This window comes from Schistocerca cancellata, chromosome 1, assembly GCF_023864275.1.
Source record: "Schistocerca cancellata isolate TAMUIC-IGC-003103 chromosome 1, iqSchCanc2.1, whole genome shotgun sequence".
Classification (NCBI taxonomy): domain Eukaryota; kingdom Metazoa; phylum Arthropoda; class Insecta; order Orthoptera; family Acrididae; genus Schistocerca; species Schistocerca cancellata.
In genome coordinates, this window is record NC_064626.1 from 1,096,376,484 (window position 1) to 1,096,395,523 (window position 19,040).

General features: G+C 37.6%; 1 protein-coding gene across 1 annotated transcript in view; it reads right to left on the bottom strand.

Moving 5' to 3' along the window:
- Positions 1-6,307: 6,307 nt before the first annotated feature.
- The window catches only part of LOC126130283 (UPF0602 protein C4orf47 homolog), a 134,838-nt gene continuing 122,105 nt past the window's right edge, over positions 6,308-19,040 (bottom strand). Inside the window, exon 6 of the mRNA XM_049915164.1 lies at positions 6,308-8,519. Within this exon, the coding sequence (XP_049771121.1) occupies positions 8,295-8,519 (225 nt within the window). The 3' untranslated portion in view covers positions 6,308-8,294. The remainder of the gene's footprint in view (positions 8,520-19,040) is intronic.

Sequence of the window (19,040 nt, forward strand, 5' to 3'; positions counted from 1 at the left end):
TTTAGCCAGCTTTCTGTTCCTATAACAATTTCAGCTTCACTGCTTTCTATCAGTGCTTGAAGCTCCGGTACTTTTCCAACACAGCTACGACAATTTACGACTACAATACCAACTGTTGCTTGGTCGATTCTTATCGTTTCTTTGCCCTGTGCCCTTTGAGACTGGAGCCCTTTTTGATCTTTCTCGAGATTTTCTGACCTAAAAAACCACTCAGTCCATGCCACACAACCCCTGCTACCCATGTAGCCATCTCCTGTGTGTAGTGAGCACCTGACCTATTTAGCGGAACCCGAAACCCCACCACTCTCTGGCGCAAGTCAAGGAATCGGCAGCCTACACAGTCACAGAAAGGTCTGAGCCTCTGATTCAGACCCTTCACTTAGCTCTGTACCAAAGGTCGGCAATTAGTCCTGTCAATGATGCTGCAGATGGTGAGCTCTGCTTTCATCTTGCTAGCAAGACTGGCAGTCTTCACCAACTCAGATAGCCACTGGAAACCAGAGAGAATCTCTTCCAATCCATAGCGACACACATCATTAGTGCCAACATGAGCCACCACCTGCAGAGTGATGTGTGCACAGTCATAATTCTTGTAATACAGCTTTACAAGCAGAGCGCGATCCTGCATTGAGACAGTCATGGCGAAGGTTGCAGATGCAGGAGGAGGAAAATCTGTGTAACCGGCGTGTTTATATCAACTTCAGTATGTTGTGCGCATGACAGGTGTTTTCATTAATGTATTCTGACACATACAGCGTCATCTATTGATCAATTTTGACAATATTTCTTTTTTTTCTTCTGCCATACGTTTTCCCCCTTCTCTGATAATATTCCATTGCAATTTGACGTCATTCTGACCAGTGGTGTTATTTCTACAGCATTCTGAAAGTTTAACTTTAGTTATAATCACCCTGTCTATAAGTTCCAGAGTTGTCTGCATTTCTGCAACCAACAATGGTGCTTTCTCTACCTCATATACTATTTTCAGCAGCAAGACATCAATTTTGACTCTACCTACCATATGGGCCGTCCATCATAAGTTTGAAGGTGGCTGGAGCATTACACAATCCAAATGGCAAAACTTTAAACTCGCAGAGGCCATCTGAAGTTATGGAGGCAGTTTTTCCCTGACTTCTCAGTAGCCTGTCTGTATATCCATAGCTGAGAAATATTTTGCTCTCTCTAAGTAGCTTAGTGTGTTATCAGTCCGTGGCAACAAAAAGACATTTTTGTGACTTTTTTTTCTGTAGTCTGATGTTGACACTGAAATGCCATATGACACCCTTCATTCATAAGGACCACGTGAGAGGTCCATGGTCTCTCTGAAGGTTCAATGATGTCATCTTGCTGCATCTTTTCCACATCCTGACAGATTATCCATTGTTCAGCCAGAATCATTCTACATGAGTGCCAGTTAATGTAACATGCCAGTGAAATGCAACACATTTATTGTAAACACATAGAACTGACCAGGTGAATGGAGAGTGCAGCTATTTACACAAACACTAAATAATCCAGAGTTCTGGTATTTATACAATCATTACAAACATATTTCAAGAATTTTCCAGAAGTGATAAATATTAAATAACCTACAATTGCTGGTGATTGGGTTTGAACTACTGATCCAAAGCATCCTGTGCAGCGACACAAATGATTAAGCCACACTACATGCATCACAGCTCATGACAGTATGCTATTTCCAGCAGGAAGATGTCAGTTTTGGCTCTTACCTTTCACTATTAAAGTCCTTCCCATGATAAATCAACTGCCTTATGTCTTATGATAACTGAGAGTACTGTATCGTTATTACTATCAGATATTAACTTTTTAAAGCCACTCCATTATTTTGTACTACATTTCAGTTGAATGAGACAATGAGACAAGAGGTGTGGACTACATGAGACTCACATGTTGACTGTAACACAGTGACTGACAGAAGCCCTTTTGTATACTGTTACTCTGACTTGAGTGCATACAATATTTATCTTTGTTCACCTACTTGAATAAATGGTGCTGGAAAGACTACTTAGCAGGTAACTTTCTTGAAGTTCTTTGCTGTGTTCATCAAAGTTTGGAAGTTGTAAGACACACAAAAAGTGTCTTATAATTATTACTGAATATGATGTGGTTGAGACACATAAGAAAGGTAATCTACTCAGTGTTACTCATCAATTAAACGTAGTTTATTCATTTAAAATGGTTCAAATGGCTCTAAGCACTATGGGACTTAACATCTGAGGTCAACAGTCCCCTAGACTTAGCACTACTTAAACCTAACTAACCTAAGGACATAACACACATCCATGCCCAAGGCAGGATTTGAACCTGTGACCGTAGCAGCAGCGCGGTTCTGGACTGAAGCACCTAGAACCGCTCGGCTACAGTGGCCTCCTTGCAAGATAATGTTTGAGAAAAGGCCACCTTACTTAATTAAAGAACTTGTAGAGATTCCAGCTTGTAAAAGCATAACAGCAGCTGAAAGAGAGGAGGTAGTTAGAAGAACTATGGAAGATTATTATGAAAAAAGAAAGAAATGGCATGACAAACAAATAAAAAACACAGAATTCAAAGTTGGAGATCTAGTTTTGACAAAAAGTTACACCAAATCTAAAGCACTAAACAGAGAAATAAAGAAATTTTTTGATATTTATATAGGATCATTTGAAATTGTTGAAAGCCCACATCCAAATGCATATAGAGTTGTATATCCTAAGTCCAAAAGATTATTTGGGCTCAGGAATGTTACACAGCTGAAATTATACAGACAACCTTGATCACTCATATAACATCACAAGAATTGTTTTTCCTCAGGACGTTGCAAGCTCTTTCTGGAATTTGGGGGTGGCGAACCCAAGGCTCCGAGCTGGTGTGACTATTTTCTGTTTCATGTCATATTTTCTCTTTCTTTTCTGTATAAACTGATTATCTTTCACTACCCATGCCATCCAAGAAATTGATAAGTCACTGCTTAGTTAATATATGAATAATCTCATTGTGCCGGTAACTTTATACTCTCATTATGCTGATAACTTTGTAAAAGGTCGAGAAAATAAGAAAAGAAAGAAAAAGAAATATTGGTCATCTCCAAATTCTTTTTGGGCTATGGCTGCCTAAATGTAACAATATTGATTCACTGTTAAATATGAAAATACTCTACATTATGATCTTGTCCCTCTTACTCAATGGAATAGCTGTATTCTTGGCAAAAGGACTGAGGCAGAAGTGTTTGATTCCCAGGTTCTGAAATTCATACAATTTTTCTTTTAATGTTATTACTAATGCCTAAATGGACATTATGGCCACTCATTTGAAAAGTTGTTTAAATAATTTTCTCACCTTTATTTCAATGAGATAGAGATGATGTTTGCTACTTGTCTGGTATCAGTGTAAACTATACTATCTGTTTGATATAAGTTTATGGTGTTATGCAAATTACTTTTAATGTTATATCTACGCAACTCTGGAAACTGCTTAGCTATATATATCTCAAGTAATACAAAATGTTTGCTCAGTGACGCTGCAGATTGCAGCAAGCATATAATTTTTCTATCGATGTGTTTATAAGCAAATCCATCTGGATTCTAAATATTGTAATCTAAGATTTCTCTAGGCAAATGTTGGCCTATAGTCTGATGTGAAATACTTAACGATAACTGATTTAATTTTATGTTATGTCACTTGTATGCTAATGGTCACAAACATATACCATGTAATGAGTAAAGATTTGATGCTTGTCCGAAGCTCATGAGAATTGATATTCACAAGTATAGCTGTTATTCTTGCAGACATCTGCTCTCAAATGGACTCTGGATTATTCATTATTCACTACCTGACAAGGAAAAGTATAAATCATACCTTTGGAATAACTGAACTAACTATTTTGTCCCAACTTTTGATCTGTTCAAATGTAACCTGTGGTAGTCCAGCCTTTGTCTTAACCTATTGTTGGAACTTACCTTTACCGGTGCCCTACTATCTTTGCTGTCTCATCTGTTGTTGCTACATCATGTCAAATGAGGTGACGATCAATGAAAAATATATAAACTTATGAATGTGCAGTATTTGTTCTGGGAACAACCTGCTGTTACTCAAATTTCTGATGAAAATTGGATTGTATGGATACATATGGCCATGTGGGCCACTGTCTCAGCTAGATGATGCAAAAACAAATTTTACAAATGACTACATATAAGCTACGAGGACATGATGGTTTTGACAGTTTTTGTGGGTAAATTCTTCTATCCATCCTTGTAGTTTTCTGAGCAGAAATATTCAAGTTCAGTTACTCTGAAGTCTTAGGTCAGCTTCTAAGGGAGTAAGAAAGTTAGCCACTCAGGTAATAACAGTGGTTATGTCTTGATGCAGTTTAACAGTTGAAAACTGACATGATTTACCCATGAAAGTTGAAGTCTGCAAAGCTGACAACTAATTCCTGTCCAACAGGAAGATGGAATCTGGGTTAATTTTTTTTAATGAATAAATGAATGTACCAGACAGTTACAATACGAGAGAAGGAAAGCTGCCACACACCATATAGCAGAGACGCTGAGTCGCGACAGGCAGAATAAAAAGATTCACACAATCATAGCTTTTGGCCGTTAAGGCCTTTGTCAGCAGTAGACACACATACACACACGCACACTCACCCATGTGTTTATGTGTGTCTACTGCTGACAAAGGCCTTGATGGCCGAAAGATATGATTGTGTGAATCTTTTTATTGTGCCTATCGCAACTCAGCATCTCCACTATATGGTGAGTGGCAAATTTCCTTCTCTCGTATTGTAACAAACAGTTAGGTAAATTAGGACATGACATTGGAACACTGTTTTCTGCTAAAATTTGCTTCCTTTGACTAAGGAACATATTGTATAAGTTGATTGGCAACTACTCTTACAAAAAATTTTGTACAATGATATACTGTCACATGAAACATGGTTCTCAGTAACAACTCATTATCAATGCTCTTTTTCTTTCAAAAGAAATATAATTACTTTAATTAGATTTACAACTTATGGGAGCAAAGTTAGAACTAGCAGTGTATTAACATATATTATACCATGTTATACTGTTACATGCAACCTGGTTCTCTGTAATCACTCATTGTCAAGATATTCTCAAACTTACTTCTGTTTGTTTATATAAGAATTAAACTTGTACATCTCAGACCTGCATCATACTTAACTTTAAAAATGTGACATAATTTTTTTTTGTCATTTTCACACTTTACTTTATGGCGTTTAGCAAATATATGAATGCATGAGAAAGTTCTTCTCATAATGTGAACATTATCAGAGTTGGATGATCTGCCCAAAGAGGCATATCACTTTGTTTACTTATTGTCATGGGATATGCAGTAATTCTATATGATATTTTGATATTTGTGTACTTTATTTCTATATTTTCATCTTTATGTACTAATTATGTTTGAGCTGCAACAGATATCAGAGGAACTGATTAATTCTGTACCTCGCTTTAGTTTTTCCTTGTTTATGTATCAGTTATGTCAGAGGTAATTAATTATGTTGGATCTGACCCAGATATTAGAGGGACTGCTTGTAAGTCAGCTGGTTGTATCTAGCATTTGTTACTTGAATTAATCAGATATTAGAGGGCCTTCTTGTAAGTCAGCTGGTTGTATCTAGCATTTGTTACTTGAATTAACCAACACAGTGTTAAATATGTCAATTACTCTGTCTTTCAGAATGCTAATTGTTTACTCTTTGTTGATCAGTTAATAGGGAGTGTTGGAGTTAATTTTTGGGGACTGGGAAGATGAAGTTGTGGCAAATCTATTCTGTAGGGAATGCCAAACACACTTCTCCCTCCGGCGCCACAGTGAAGTACTGGAACAGTAGGGGTCCTGGGGAGGGGGGGGTTCCAATCTTTGGGGTCTGTTATCTTTCCTTCTTCAGCTCCAGTACTCCAAATCTTCAATTTCATTTCTTACTTCTGAGCAGAGTACCAAACTGTCCATCCCTCTATATGTACCCATATGTCTCTATTGCTGAGATGCTTCTCATTTACCCTGTCAGCTTTAATTAAGTGACTAAAGCCTATTTTATAGGAGGATCCGGGCAACAAGCAAGCATTTCTGCATTATTAAATGTAACTATGCTCTGTTATTTATTTATTTATTTCATGTTCCGTAGATCCAGTTAGTGAGTCAATCACAAGGATGTGGAACGTGTCAAATTGTACAGGTTTCAATTTAAACTTACAATAAATACAAAGGCAATTCAATGGTAAATTGTACATAGTTTAAGTAAGACATACTATAAATACAGTACTAGATACAATGTCAACTAGATAACATAACAACCATTTAACAGAAAAAGGAGTTTCAAACAAAGGTTAAAAATAAGAGCACAAGTTAAATCAGATATTAGGCCTACAAGAGTAAATACAGGTACAGCCAATCTGTTGTTACAAAAAGTATGATAATGCTCAAATGCTCAATGAAATCAACTGAACTAGTTCTAGACACAATAAGTTTAGTGATGGTATACATTTTCTTTCAAATATTCATCCACAGTATTAAAAGATTTCTCTGTCAGGTAATCTTTGAGAACTTGTTTAAATGTTGGCAGTTCTGTATGAACACATTTGATTTGTAGTGGGAGAGCATTGAACAGCTTAATGCTGGAGTAGTAAACTCCTTTTTGTACTAGAGTGAGACGTTTCATTTTGAAATGTAGATTGTTTTTGTTTCTGGTGTTATAGCCATGGAATTTACTGTTGTCTTGGTCGGCAGAATAATTTTTGCACACAAAGGTCAGCAAAGAAAAAATATACTGTGAGGCAGTTGTTAGGATACCCATCTTTCGAAAAGAGTGCCTGCAAGAGTGTCTTTGATGGACCCCACACATTATTCTGATTGCTTTTTTTTTGGACAGTGAAAACTTTTTTTTGGAAGTGGTTGGTTCCCCCAGAATATGATAGCATATGACATCAATGAGTGGAAGTAGCCAAAGTAGGCAACCTTAATAGTGTCAACTTCAGCCGTCACATTTCCACTGGCACTCCTCTTTTTTGTTAATATTGAGCTATGTTTTCTGTGAGGATGCAACAAAATAAAATTATTTATATTGTATTCAAAAATTGTTTGTTATTGCAATTTGTCTTGACATTTTAACAAGTTCCTTGTGGCCTACACTCACTTTACAAACTCACCATCCAAAGAAAGTGGGATATGTGGCTACCAGTGGTCACATAATATTGTGCCTGAGAAAACAGCAGCAGCTGCAGCTGGCTTCATGGCATTCACCATATTACATTAGGGTTACAATGTTCTTCTCAAGGGCTAGATCCTACAACTATTAGCTTGGGACTGTATTTACTGTCTCAACCAAATTTATTTAAGCTTACACTAATGAGTTTATTTTTATTCTTGTCATTTATTTCACTAGACTGAAAATAATTTCAAATGGACTGCATTCAGTATATAGGGTGTTACACAATTTATAAGGGACCAATAGTGGGAAATGTGAAATAAAGTTTCTATAGTACTATGCATCTTGTAGTATAAATGAACCAATGTATTTTGAAAAACTTCTATTGATTAGAAGAGTAAAACAAATACTGTTAACTGAAATGTGGCTTCTCTACTGTAGAGTAAATGTTCAGCGTGACAATCAGCAACTTCATTACTTAATGTACAACAATGAACCATTTGAGTCTGATTCTCTATAAGATTCTGCAGTCCCCTCTGATGGCATTAAATGCTGAAAAGATGTGCTCAATACACTCATAACTATAGATGAATAAGTCAAAAGGAGTGAAGTCAGGGGAGCACACAGGCCAAGGGCTTGAGCATCCCTTCCTATTACTCTCTGTCTTAAGTTGTCTGCTAGATGAGACCTAGCCTGACTGTGCTGCAGCACCAACATTCTGAAACCACAAGCTACTGCACAGTTGCAAAGGAACATCCTCGAGAAGTTCAGACATGGGATTGTCCAGAAAGTTCAAATAACACGTGTCATTCAAATGATCTGGTAAGTAAGGTATGTGGTCCATTAAGATGATCCCCAAAAATTGCAGCCCAAATATTCACTGATAATCATGTCTGTCAACTTCTCATACATGTATTGCATGCATTTTCAACAGCCCAGTGATTGCTGTCCAAACTAAATTTCTCATTTCTGGCCACAGGTTCCTTGTACGAAAGACTCAAAATGTCTTCCTCTACAACCTCCCAAATTTTTAAATGTCATTCTGTAACACCCTGTGTAGAAGTGCTTACCTGCAATAAGAGCAATAATGATCAGCTGTTTTAATTTATAATCAAATTACAGTTTATTGTGTGTACACGATAAGGCCACACTTCCTCCAGTTCTCAGCATTTACACCAAAGTCTACATTATAATTGACAATAGATCTCGTCTGCATGCTCCTGATGTTCATTTGTGGATAAAATACATTTGAAGACATCGTTCTTGGTACAGACTCTATTGGTGGGAAATACTTATCCTCTGAATGAGCAGGATATTTGCCAAAGGTGCCAGCTTTGCAACCACCATCCTGGGAAACACAAAATGTATCAGTCCACAAAATTAAAAAAAGAATATTATGCACAAAAAAAGAAATAGATGTAAGTTTATGTTAGCTGATGCTTCCAACACTTGTTGGTAGAACAGTGTAACAATAAATGAAAAGCACGGTGTTGTGGTGGTTCTGTAGGATTAATCCTGTAGCTTTTCATTTATTATATGTATTTTTTTTAAATTTATTGACAAAAAAGAGATGGGGTGTCTCAATGTGCACACTGCAACTGACAGGGAAAGTAAATGTGCACAGTTTTAGAAACAGTATCTTACTACATCAACAGAAAGATGTTGGTGAAAGTAATAAATGACCAATCACAGGAGAAGCAACACACAATGTCTTACTTTCTGTAGGCTGGAAGCATCTATCAATATCCACAGAAATATTGGAAGCACAGAAAATTAATCAGCAATTGTAAGGTTAGTTTGGACAATATACAGCTTTCATTAGCAGCAGACTCTTGTCTGTTTCTAAACAGAGATTAATATACCGTGATTTAGCAAAGAATCATACCACTATGCATCTTGCAAATTTTCTTGCACATAAAATATTGTCAGAAGTGATAGTTACATGAGCAACAGATAAATCACAGCACTTATGAAGAACCAGCTCTGCTCATGAGCAAGAGCCTGAGCAGGCTCCTAATTGGTACTCTTCAAAGATGGAGGAGAAAATAAGTCAGAACATACAAATATATGTGAAAATATTAGTTGTGAAGTCTGACTAGGTAGGATTAGTGAGAGATCACATAGCTCAAGACTTTTATTTCACACTGTCATGAACTATGTGTTTATACAATGAGGTAATAAGAGAATATTGGAATATCGTGAGACACTGAATCAACTGTGAAGATTTACAAACTTTCATATTATTATTTTGCTGTTTGTTAATGTATACAGGGTGGTCCATTGATAGTGACCGGGCCAATGATAAGTTCACAAAGGTACATGTATCACATTGGAGCAAACGAAATAAAATGTTCAAACATACCTACATTCTGTATTTTAATTTAAAACACCTACCTGTTACCAACTGTTCATCTAAAATTGTGAGCCATATGTTTGTGACTATTACAGCGCCATCTATCACAAATCGAAAAAAGTGGTCCAACTAAAACATTCATATTTCTTTACGTACTACACAAACATGTAATAAAAAATGGGGGTTCCTATTTTAAAAAACGCAGTTGATATCCGTTTGACCTATGGCAGCGCCATCTAGCGGGCCAACCATAGAACCATCTGGTTTCCTCCTTCAAGCTAGACGAGTTTCATTCTTTGTAGTTTTTTCATTTGATGCTTATTTTGTGAGATATTTGACCCAGTCACGATCAATGGACCACCCTGTATATTTGGTTCATCTATTCCAGGAGTTTACAGCAAACGTGCTCCACAAGCGTGTTGAATGCAGACCAGTGAGAAATGAGCACTGTACTCCCTCCACCATCACAGGGAATAGTGCTGGGATATGTGTGCAGAATTATATAACAGAGGAAATTGACCCTGATGGAAATTCTTGGAGAAATCGAGACTGTTTTACATTCCTTGGCCCATTCCAGACCAATTACTTCAAGCTGCAGAACTGTGTGAACTGGGTACAGGAAGCTTTTTCATTTTCCCATTCAGTTGTGCTACAACTTCTGATTTATTCCTGAACTTGTAGTGTCAGAAGTATATGAGGGGCAGAGTCAGGCCAAAGCAGTAATTTGAATGAGTTATTAATAGTGAGTTGTTCTGAGGCAGTCTGACAGTATAGTCACAGCTTTTTATGAATAAATGAAGAAAATTAAAAGATCATGTGTGTTGAACACTTATTTCAAAAAGTAGATACAAGAGATTTATATAGGAATGTAGTGCAATGCAAAAAAAAGATGCCTAGGTGTTCTGCAGTGATCATGTTACATGTGGAGAATAGAGAAGAAAACTGTAGAATTTCTTCCTTTCTGTGGCATGCCATGCCGTCACCTTCTGTCTTGCAATGAAACACAAGCAACTGACCAGTTTCAAGCTGGTAGCATGTTATTTCATGGATGAACAAGCAAGGAACAAAAGCAAGAACAAACTTTTCAGTTAGCATCACAATAATAACATGATGAACCCTATCTTTCCAAAATGAAGGTAGTTTGCTGTTTACTGATGTGTCAACTGTCCTGGATGAACTCATTCCTTATAAATGTCATCACTAGCAGACAAAGATGCTCCCATTCTGATTGTCACATATTTTGAACACTTGCTTCCACATATATCAGATGTGTTGCACATTTTCAAGCTAGTGAAGATATGATCACAATTAGTGTAGATAAACATTTTGAATTGGCAGATTCTGAACTAACAAAGCTAGACATTCATAAGAAATTAATCATTCTGTTTGTGATCCATCAACTTAATGGTAATCTGGACACTTTCTTCTACTACAAATTAACTTAAGTCCTGAAAAGTGTATGAACCCTGAAAACTATCATAATAATATGTGGAGACATGAATATTAGCACAAATATTGAGGGCAAAACATGTAACAACTTCCTAAATGTTTTTGAACATTTATTGTGTGGCACAAATGGTAAAAACTGATTATACACTAATACATAAAAGATCAGCATCAGTCTGAGACCATGGGCTTACAGATTTTGATAGGGAAAAATGTAAAATATTTATATAAGGTCTTGGTCTCTCTGATTATAGCTATCACATAGTAAAGCTAATTTTTTTTCTAGGGCATTGGCAAATCAAACTTTGGATGAAGTATACAAAAAAACAATGAAGATGCTAAGTTCTCTAACTTCTATAAATTATTTAAATTGAAAAAAAAGTAAACCCTTCAATAACAGCAGCTAAGGAAAACAGATGAATAACTGTGGATGTCAGAATATTCTCCAAGACACATTTACCTCCCAGTTCATTACAAAAATACTACTTTAACTCACAGTTTCTAGACACAAAAGCATTTACAGAAGGGTACTGCTTGCTACAAAAATATCAATCAATAATGGGATAATATATAATAAGAAAATAAAAGTAAAGTAATTTGATTTTATAGGTATATTCTGGTAGAATACAAATATTCTGGAATAAAAGAGACCACTCAACAAAAAACAGAAGCATTGGGTCATCAACAGGAACAATTTGAGCTCACAAACACGCACGTGAGCACGCACGCACGCACGCACGCACACACACACACACACACACACACACACACACACACACACACACACACCTATGCTTCTACATGGCACTGGCAGGACGAGCAGTGTTACATTGCTCCATTATGACAGGTGGATTAGGTTGGTGCAGGGGTTGTGTCAGGAGAGATGGATAGGGGGAAAGAGAGGCAAGAGACAGTGTGGGGAGTGGGGGGAAGGGGGGTGGTTAGTGGCTCAGAGGGAGGCAGCTGGTTTGCCAGCTAGGTAGAGATGGCAGGTGCATGTGTTAGGCATGCAGCATACAGTTGTCAGGGCTGGTGCAGAATACCACATGCTGTGGGTGACTTGGGGATGTGAATTGGCAAGGTGTGAGAGAGCAAAGGAAGGTGAAATTGTTGGGTAAAGGGTGTGGCACTAGTGGGTTACTGGATATTGAGGCCAGGACAGTCGAAGGAGTTAAGGATGTGTTGCAAGGATAACTCCCACCTGCATAGTCAGAGAAGCTGGTGGTGGAGTGAAGGATTCAGATCACACTGTTTTTGAAGCAGCCGTTGAAACTGAGCCTATTATACTCAGCTGCACATTGTGCAGCAGTGTAGTTGACTTTGTTCTTGGCAACAGTTTGGTGACAGCCATCCTTCCTGGTGGACAGTTGGTTGGTAATCATAGTGATGTAAAAAGCTGTGCAGTGTCTGCAGCAGAGATGGTATGTGATATGAATGATTTCAGAGGTATCTCTGCCTCTGATGGGATACAATAAGCCAGCAACAGGACTAGAGTAGTAAGTGCTGGGTGGATGGACTGGGCAGGTCTTGTACCTTAGTCTTCCACAGGAATGTTATTCCCTGAGGAAAGGGGTTGGGAGCAAGAGTGGCGTAAGGATGGACTAGGATGTTGTGTAAATTATGTGGGCAATGTAACACCACTTTGGCAAGGTTTGGAAGGATCTTGGGTAGGATATCGCTCATTTCAACGCATGATGAGATACAATCAAAGCTCTGACAAAGGATATAGTTCAGTTGTTCCAGTCCAGGATGATACTGGGCAATGAGGGGGTGTTGCTTTGTAGTTGGTTCTAAGAGGTGGTGGGAGGATTGTCTGCAACCTCAGGACAGGTGTTTTCCATTATTGACCTACAACACTTCAGGCAAATCGCTCCTACAACAAGACCATGGCCCCTCCCCTCTCCTAACAATAGTAGTGCTCCATCTCTATCATCTTGATGTGAGAAAGATGCTGGGCTATTAGCATTGTTTCTTCATTCCTTCCTCCATTGACTGCATGTTACTTAAATTAATTGTTATGACTGAAATTGTACAGGAGACTTCACAAATGTAACTTATTTGATACCAGTGATTACCCAGGAAACCAAAATACCATGAGTATGATACCAATATTCATCAAATTCAACCAGTTATATGTCAACCAGTTCCTCCACACATCATATTCCATCCAAACTTCTGGAGATGAAAAGACAGCAAATGTGACCTAGTAACAACAAAAATTATTAATTTGAAATTAACATAAATTATTTCCAATTATTTTAACATGTCAACACCTTGTCAACCACATTGTCATTCCAAGTGGTGGTGAAGGTGTCTTATCTACCCTTTCCCAATTCCCTGTGGTTTTTTCCCGATTTTAAGCCATATTCATAAAACGTTTTTCTCCATGCATTTCAGAACTGCTTACATGTCACCACTTCCCCCTCCCCCCAACCCCCAAACAAGGTGCTAGTGGTGTCTACCTAAACAGCATTTTTGTTCCTAGACCATGTTTGGTTGAAATCTCTCTGTGCATTCCATCCCTATGAGTGCTGTGGTATCTTAGCTCACAGTATGTTTTACCAGATAACAAGTGATATTTGGATCAGGTTCAATTGCAACTGCTCTGGGCCTCCTGGAGTTAAGCATACATGTCACACCTTTGTCACCTCTACTCCCACAAATATCCTGTGTCTCTTCTTCCATCCCACTAACCGACCATTGCTGACAATAATTGCTGGATCACCATTCATAAGTTTGTTCAGTTGCAAAGCCTTTATTTGAATTAGTGTACTGCCAAAGAGTACAACTTTTAAATTTCCTGAGTAAACTACAAGAAAATTGCTTTGTCAGTTTTATCATATGATGACATGGTGGAGTTGTGGGATTGTTCCAAAGTTTTTTCACTAGTTCTGTTACAGAAGCTTCTAATTTCCCACCCCCTTTTTTCCCCAGTCACTGATAGTGGCTCTCCCAACATCAAATATAGGAGCCAATTTGGTAACACTTTCACCAGTGTCAAACTGCTTAAGAACTTCCACTTTTTCTTTCAATGTACCATGTAGAAACTATGTTTTTGTTTGCTTGACATTGTATATATTTTGTGTATAGAGTATTAATTTACGAACAAAAAGCATGACCACAGCATTGTATATGTCTTCCGAATGTGTTCTGTATACTGTCTATAGAATATCCATTAACAATCGATTAACAGTAGCCAGACAAACTGTGCTTTAACTACTGTTAAGCTGGTCAAACCTATTTAAATGATATTGATATGTGGTTAACTATGTATATGTATCTTTGACTGTGTTTTACATCTTTGTCCCTACATGCTGTTACCAGTCGTTCCGAGTTCATTTACTTGTGTGTGTAAGCTAATATGTAGCGAAGTGTACCAGTGAGAACCATTACAATAAGTTACATAATGTGCACAAGTTTATCACGTTCTCAATATCCATGGAACCTCAACAGGTTACTGTTTAGTCCCCCTTAAACATCCCAACAACAACATCAACAGGTTAAGGGCCCAGATACCCAGATAACCAACTGTTAAAAGTATCAGAAATCACTGATTAAAACTCATGTGTTGTGATTCAAAATCCAGTGTGCTGTTGTTCACAAAGAAGAATCGTTCAAGGTGGAAAATATGGCAATGAATTATCTAATTAATGTGCCGAATCTAAAAGGACGTGAGAACTACAGAGATTGGGTGTTTGCTATTGAAAATGTGCTTATTCTCAATGGATTAGTGAAGTGTGTCTCAGTAGTAGCTTCATCAGAAGATTCGAAGGCCAAAGCGAAGATAATTCTTATGATTGATCCATCTTTAAATGTGCACACAAGAGAAGAAAATACGAAAGTGGACTTGTGGAAGAAACTGAAGTCAGTGTTTGATGACTCTGGTTTTGCAAGAAGAATAAATTTATTGAGAACACTGATATCAACAAGTCTAGAGAAATGTGATTCAATAATGAGCTATGTGGACCAGATAGTAGGTAAAGGTCAGAAATTAAGTGGAACAGGTTTTGCTATTAATGATGAATGGATTGGTTCAGTACTGCTAGCAGGATTGCCAGAAAAATATTCTTCCATGATAATGGCAATTCCAGTCACAATGGACACAATCAAAAGGAAGCTTCTTGGCATGGAAGAAGAGGTCACCATGACTAGTAGTGCTTTTAGGGCCAAAAGTTGGCAACTGATGATAAAAAATGTGTTATGCAAGAAGATATAGTGAAAAATGTCAGAAGATCGCAAAGGCAGCACAAACCAAATAGAAGATTTGATGATTACAAGGTTTATTTTTCTGCTGGAACTTCAGATCAGCTCGAGGATCCAACAACCGTGCAGTATGCCCTTAGCAGACCTGATGCAGAAGAATGGAAATGTGCAATAAATGAAGAGATACAGGCATTTGAGGAAAAGAAATGCCTGGGAAGTAGTAAACGTACCACAAAGTGCAAGTGTTGTGCAGTGTAAGTGGGTGTTTAAGAAAAAAATCAACAGTGATGGTGAAGTACAGCATCACGCTAGACTAGTGGCAAAAGGATTCGCTCAGAAAACTGGAGTTGATTATGATGAGTCCTTTTCTCCTGTGGTAAGGCATTCAACACTTAGACTTCTAATGGCTTTATCCATTGAACTAGATTTGAACATTGCACATCTTGATGTTAAAACTGCTTTTTAAATGGTATTCACAAAGAGGATATTTTCTTACAACAACCTGAAGGATTAAATCTATATAATGATAAAAGAAAGGTTTTGAAGTTAAAAAGGGCTATGTATGGTTTAAAACAATTATCCAGAGTATGGAATGAGAGAGTAAATGATGTCTTAAGCTGTCTAGGTTACAAAAGATCTGATTTAGAACCTTGCTTGTTTACAAAACATTATTGCTTAGTTAGTATGGTAGCTTTATATGTGGATAACTTCTATATTTTTTCAAATGACTCAAGTGAGACTGAATTTTTGAAACATATGTTAAGTTCAGAGTTCAAAGTAAAGGATTTAGGACTGGCTAAAAATTGTTTGGGGGATGGAAATCAAATGTGATAAAGCTATTGGAGTATTAGCTTTAAGTCAAGAGAACTATATTGATCAGTTATTGAAAAAGTTCAACATGATAAATTGTAAAACTTTAAAGACTTCTGTTGAAACAAAGCTTGATTTTCTAAATGAAAAAGAAACTAAAACTAGTGATGTACCTTATCAAGCCCTAATTGGTAGCTTAATGTATTTATCAGTACTTACAAGACCTGACATCTCTTTCAGTGTGAGCTACTTAAGCCAGTTCAATAATTCTTATACTGAAAAACATTGGATACATGCTAAGTGAATTTTGAAATTACCAAATGAAACTAAGAATTATGGTCTAAAGTTTAGGAAAGGAGATTCAGAATTGTGTGTTTATGTAGATGCAGATTGAACCAATTGTCCTTTAGACAGAAAATAATACACTGGTTTTATTTTCAAACTATGTGGGTCTGTAGTGTCATGGCAGAGTGCTAAGCAAAAAACTTGCTCTTTCTAGCCCAGAAGCTGAATATATGGCTCTTTCAGAAGCTTGTCGGAGGGCTATTTATTTAAGGAACTTGTTACATGAACTGATAAGCCATAATAAGTATATCACATTATTCAATGATAATCAGAGTGCACTGAACTTATCTGTAGATACTTCCAATCATAAAAGGTCGAAGCACATTGATGTTTGACATCAGTTTATAAGGGAAGCTGTGTCCAGTAAAGTTGTAAAAACTGTTTACTTACAAACAGCTGATATGCCTGCTGACATAATGACAAAGGTATTGAAAAAAAGAAAAACATTATCATTTTTTGGACTGTATGGGCCTAGGTATTTTTTAAGAACATCATTTAATTGTTTTGAAGTTTGGGTGTTAAGCTGGTCAAACCTATTTAAATGATATTGATAAGTGGTTAACTATGTACAGTGTGGCACACGAAATGTGTTACCAATTGTTTCTTTCTCAATTTACGAAGCACATTAGATATCCCACTGGGATCTCTACAGCAGTACCAGCAGAGCTTGGAAAAACAAATGAGTTACGAAATGACGTGTAATTCACGATACTGCCGCTAGGAGACTAGTAAGCAGCAGTGGTTGACAATGGAAGAACAATGGAAGACTGATGACACAGCAACGATCGGCAATTGAGTTACTTTTTCATGAAACGAAAAGCATTGTTGTGACTCAGAGGCATTCTTGACAACATTTTAACACACAATGGGTCCCTTGCAAGAAGACTATCCACAGGTTGTACAATAAATTTGTACAGGAAGGAACAGTATTGGAAGCGAAGCGACCTCGGCCTAAGCCTATTTGTTTGCCGGAGAATATTGAAGCGGTACGAGTTGCTGTACAGAGAAGTCATGGGAAATCGTGTAGAAAGGCAGCAGTGCAACTGGGAATATCCAGATGCTCCATTCAATGCATTCTTAAAAGTGACCTCCATATGTACCCATACAAGATGACCTGTGCACAGAAGCTCACTGAAGAACACAAGCAGCAGAGACTACTGTTTGCTCAGTGGCCGGAGGATAGGAAAGAAACTCTCAACAATGCTTGGTTTTCAGACGAGGCACATTTTCATTTAGGCGGTGTGGTTAACAGACAAAATGTACACTTTTGGGCCACTGAAAACCCACAAGTGCTTCATGAATGACAACATTATGCTCTGAGGATTACAGCGTGGGCAGCAATTTCCAGTCACGGACTTATTGGACCCTTTTTCTTTGAAGAAACTGTGAACAGCGAGCGTTGTTTGAGCATGCTTCGCAATAGCTTCATTCCACAGCTTCTTGCTACTGCCTTGCCCTTCAACACGCAGTGGTTCATGCAAGATGGAGCAAGGCCACATACTGCAAATACTGTGTTGGTGTTTTTATACGAGCATTTCGACATGTGGATCATTTCACTCAGGTTTCCAGGTCTCTTCAATGATGGACAAAATTGGCCCCCCAGTAGTCCAGACCTCAATCCATGTGACTTTTTTCTTTGGGGGTACCTAAAGGAAAAAATTTTTCTGCAACGTCCACATGATCTAATGGATCTCAGAAGACTTATTCTTCAAGCTTGCAGTGAAATTACGGAAGACACGTGCCATAGGGTAGTCACTAACTTCAGTGTTTGTTTGAAGGAAGTTAGGAAACGAAATGGTGGACATATTGAGCATGTGCTGAGTTAGAACAAATCTCCATGGATGGCTCTTCATTGTAGTATATGTTCCTTTCAGATTGTATTGACAATAAAGTTTATATTCAAAAACAAAATGGTAACACATTTCGTGTGCCACCCTGTATATGTATCGTTGACTGTGTTTTACATCTTTGTCCCTACATGCTTTTCCCAGTCATTCCCAGTTCATTTACTTGTGGGTGTAAGCTAACATGTAACAAGGTGTACCAATTTGAACCATTACAGTAAATTATATAATGGACAAGTTTATCATCTTCTCAATATCCAAGGACCCTCAACAATTACCCTGAAATAGGTAGCAACACAACTACATGCAGTTAGCTATGTAATTCTCTTGTTGTAGAGTACTGTGCATGGTATACACAACTTTGCCACTTCCTAATGTTGCTATCGCTACATTGCCACTGTCTCACATCACTAGACTACATTTCCTTGTGGCTGGTAATCCTATATAGTAACTGTATTTGTATATATTCAGTGCATTTCCAAATTCAAACAGATAACACCCCCAATTAGTTTGCAGTACTGGTGTTCTACTGTATTAGTATGGAAGAAAGGATTAAACATTTTGAGGATTGTATAAGCACTGCATTGTAGCTGTTACTCATAGTTGTGCTTGCATATGAGTAAAATGAAAAGAAATGTGTGTTTGGTTTTACTGGCTTGAAGACCCAGTTCAGGATGTTTGGCCAACTTGTGCAAGTCTTTTTATTTGATGCCACTTTGGTGATTTGCACATTCATGATGATAATAAAATGATGATATGGACAATGCACCCATCCAGGCTCAAATGGACAAAATTCAACCTAGCTCGGAATTGAGCTCAAAACCCAGTGATCAAGGGACAGCTACACTAACAACAAGAACATAGCTGT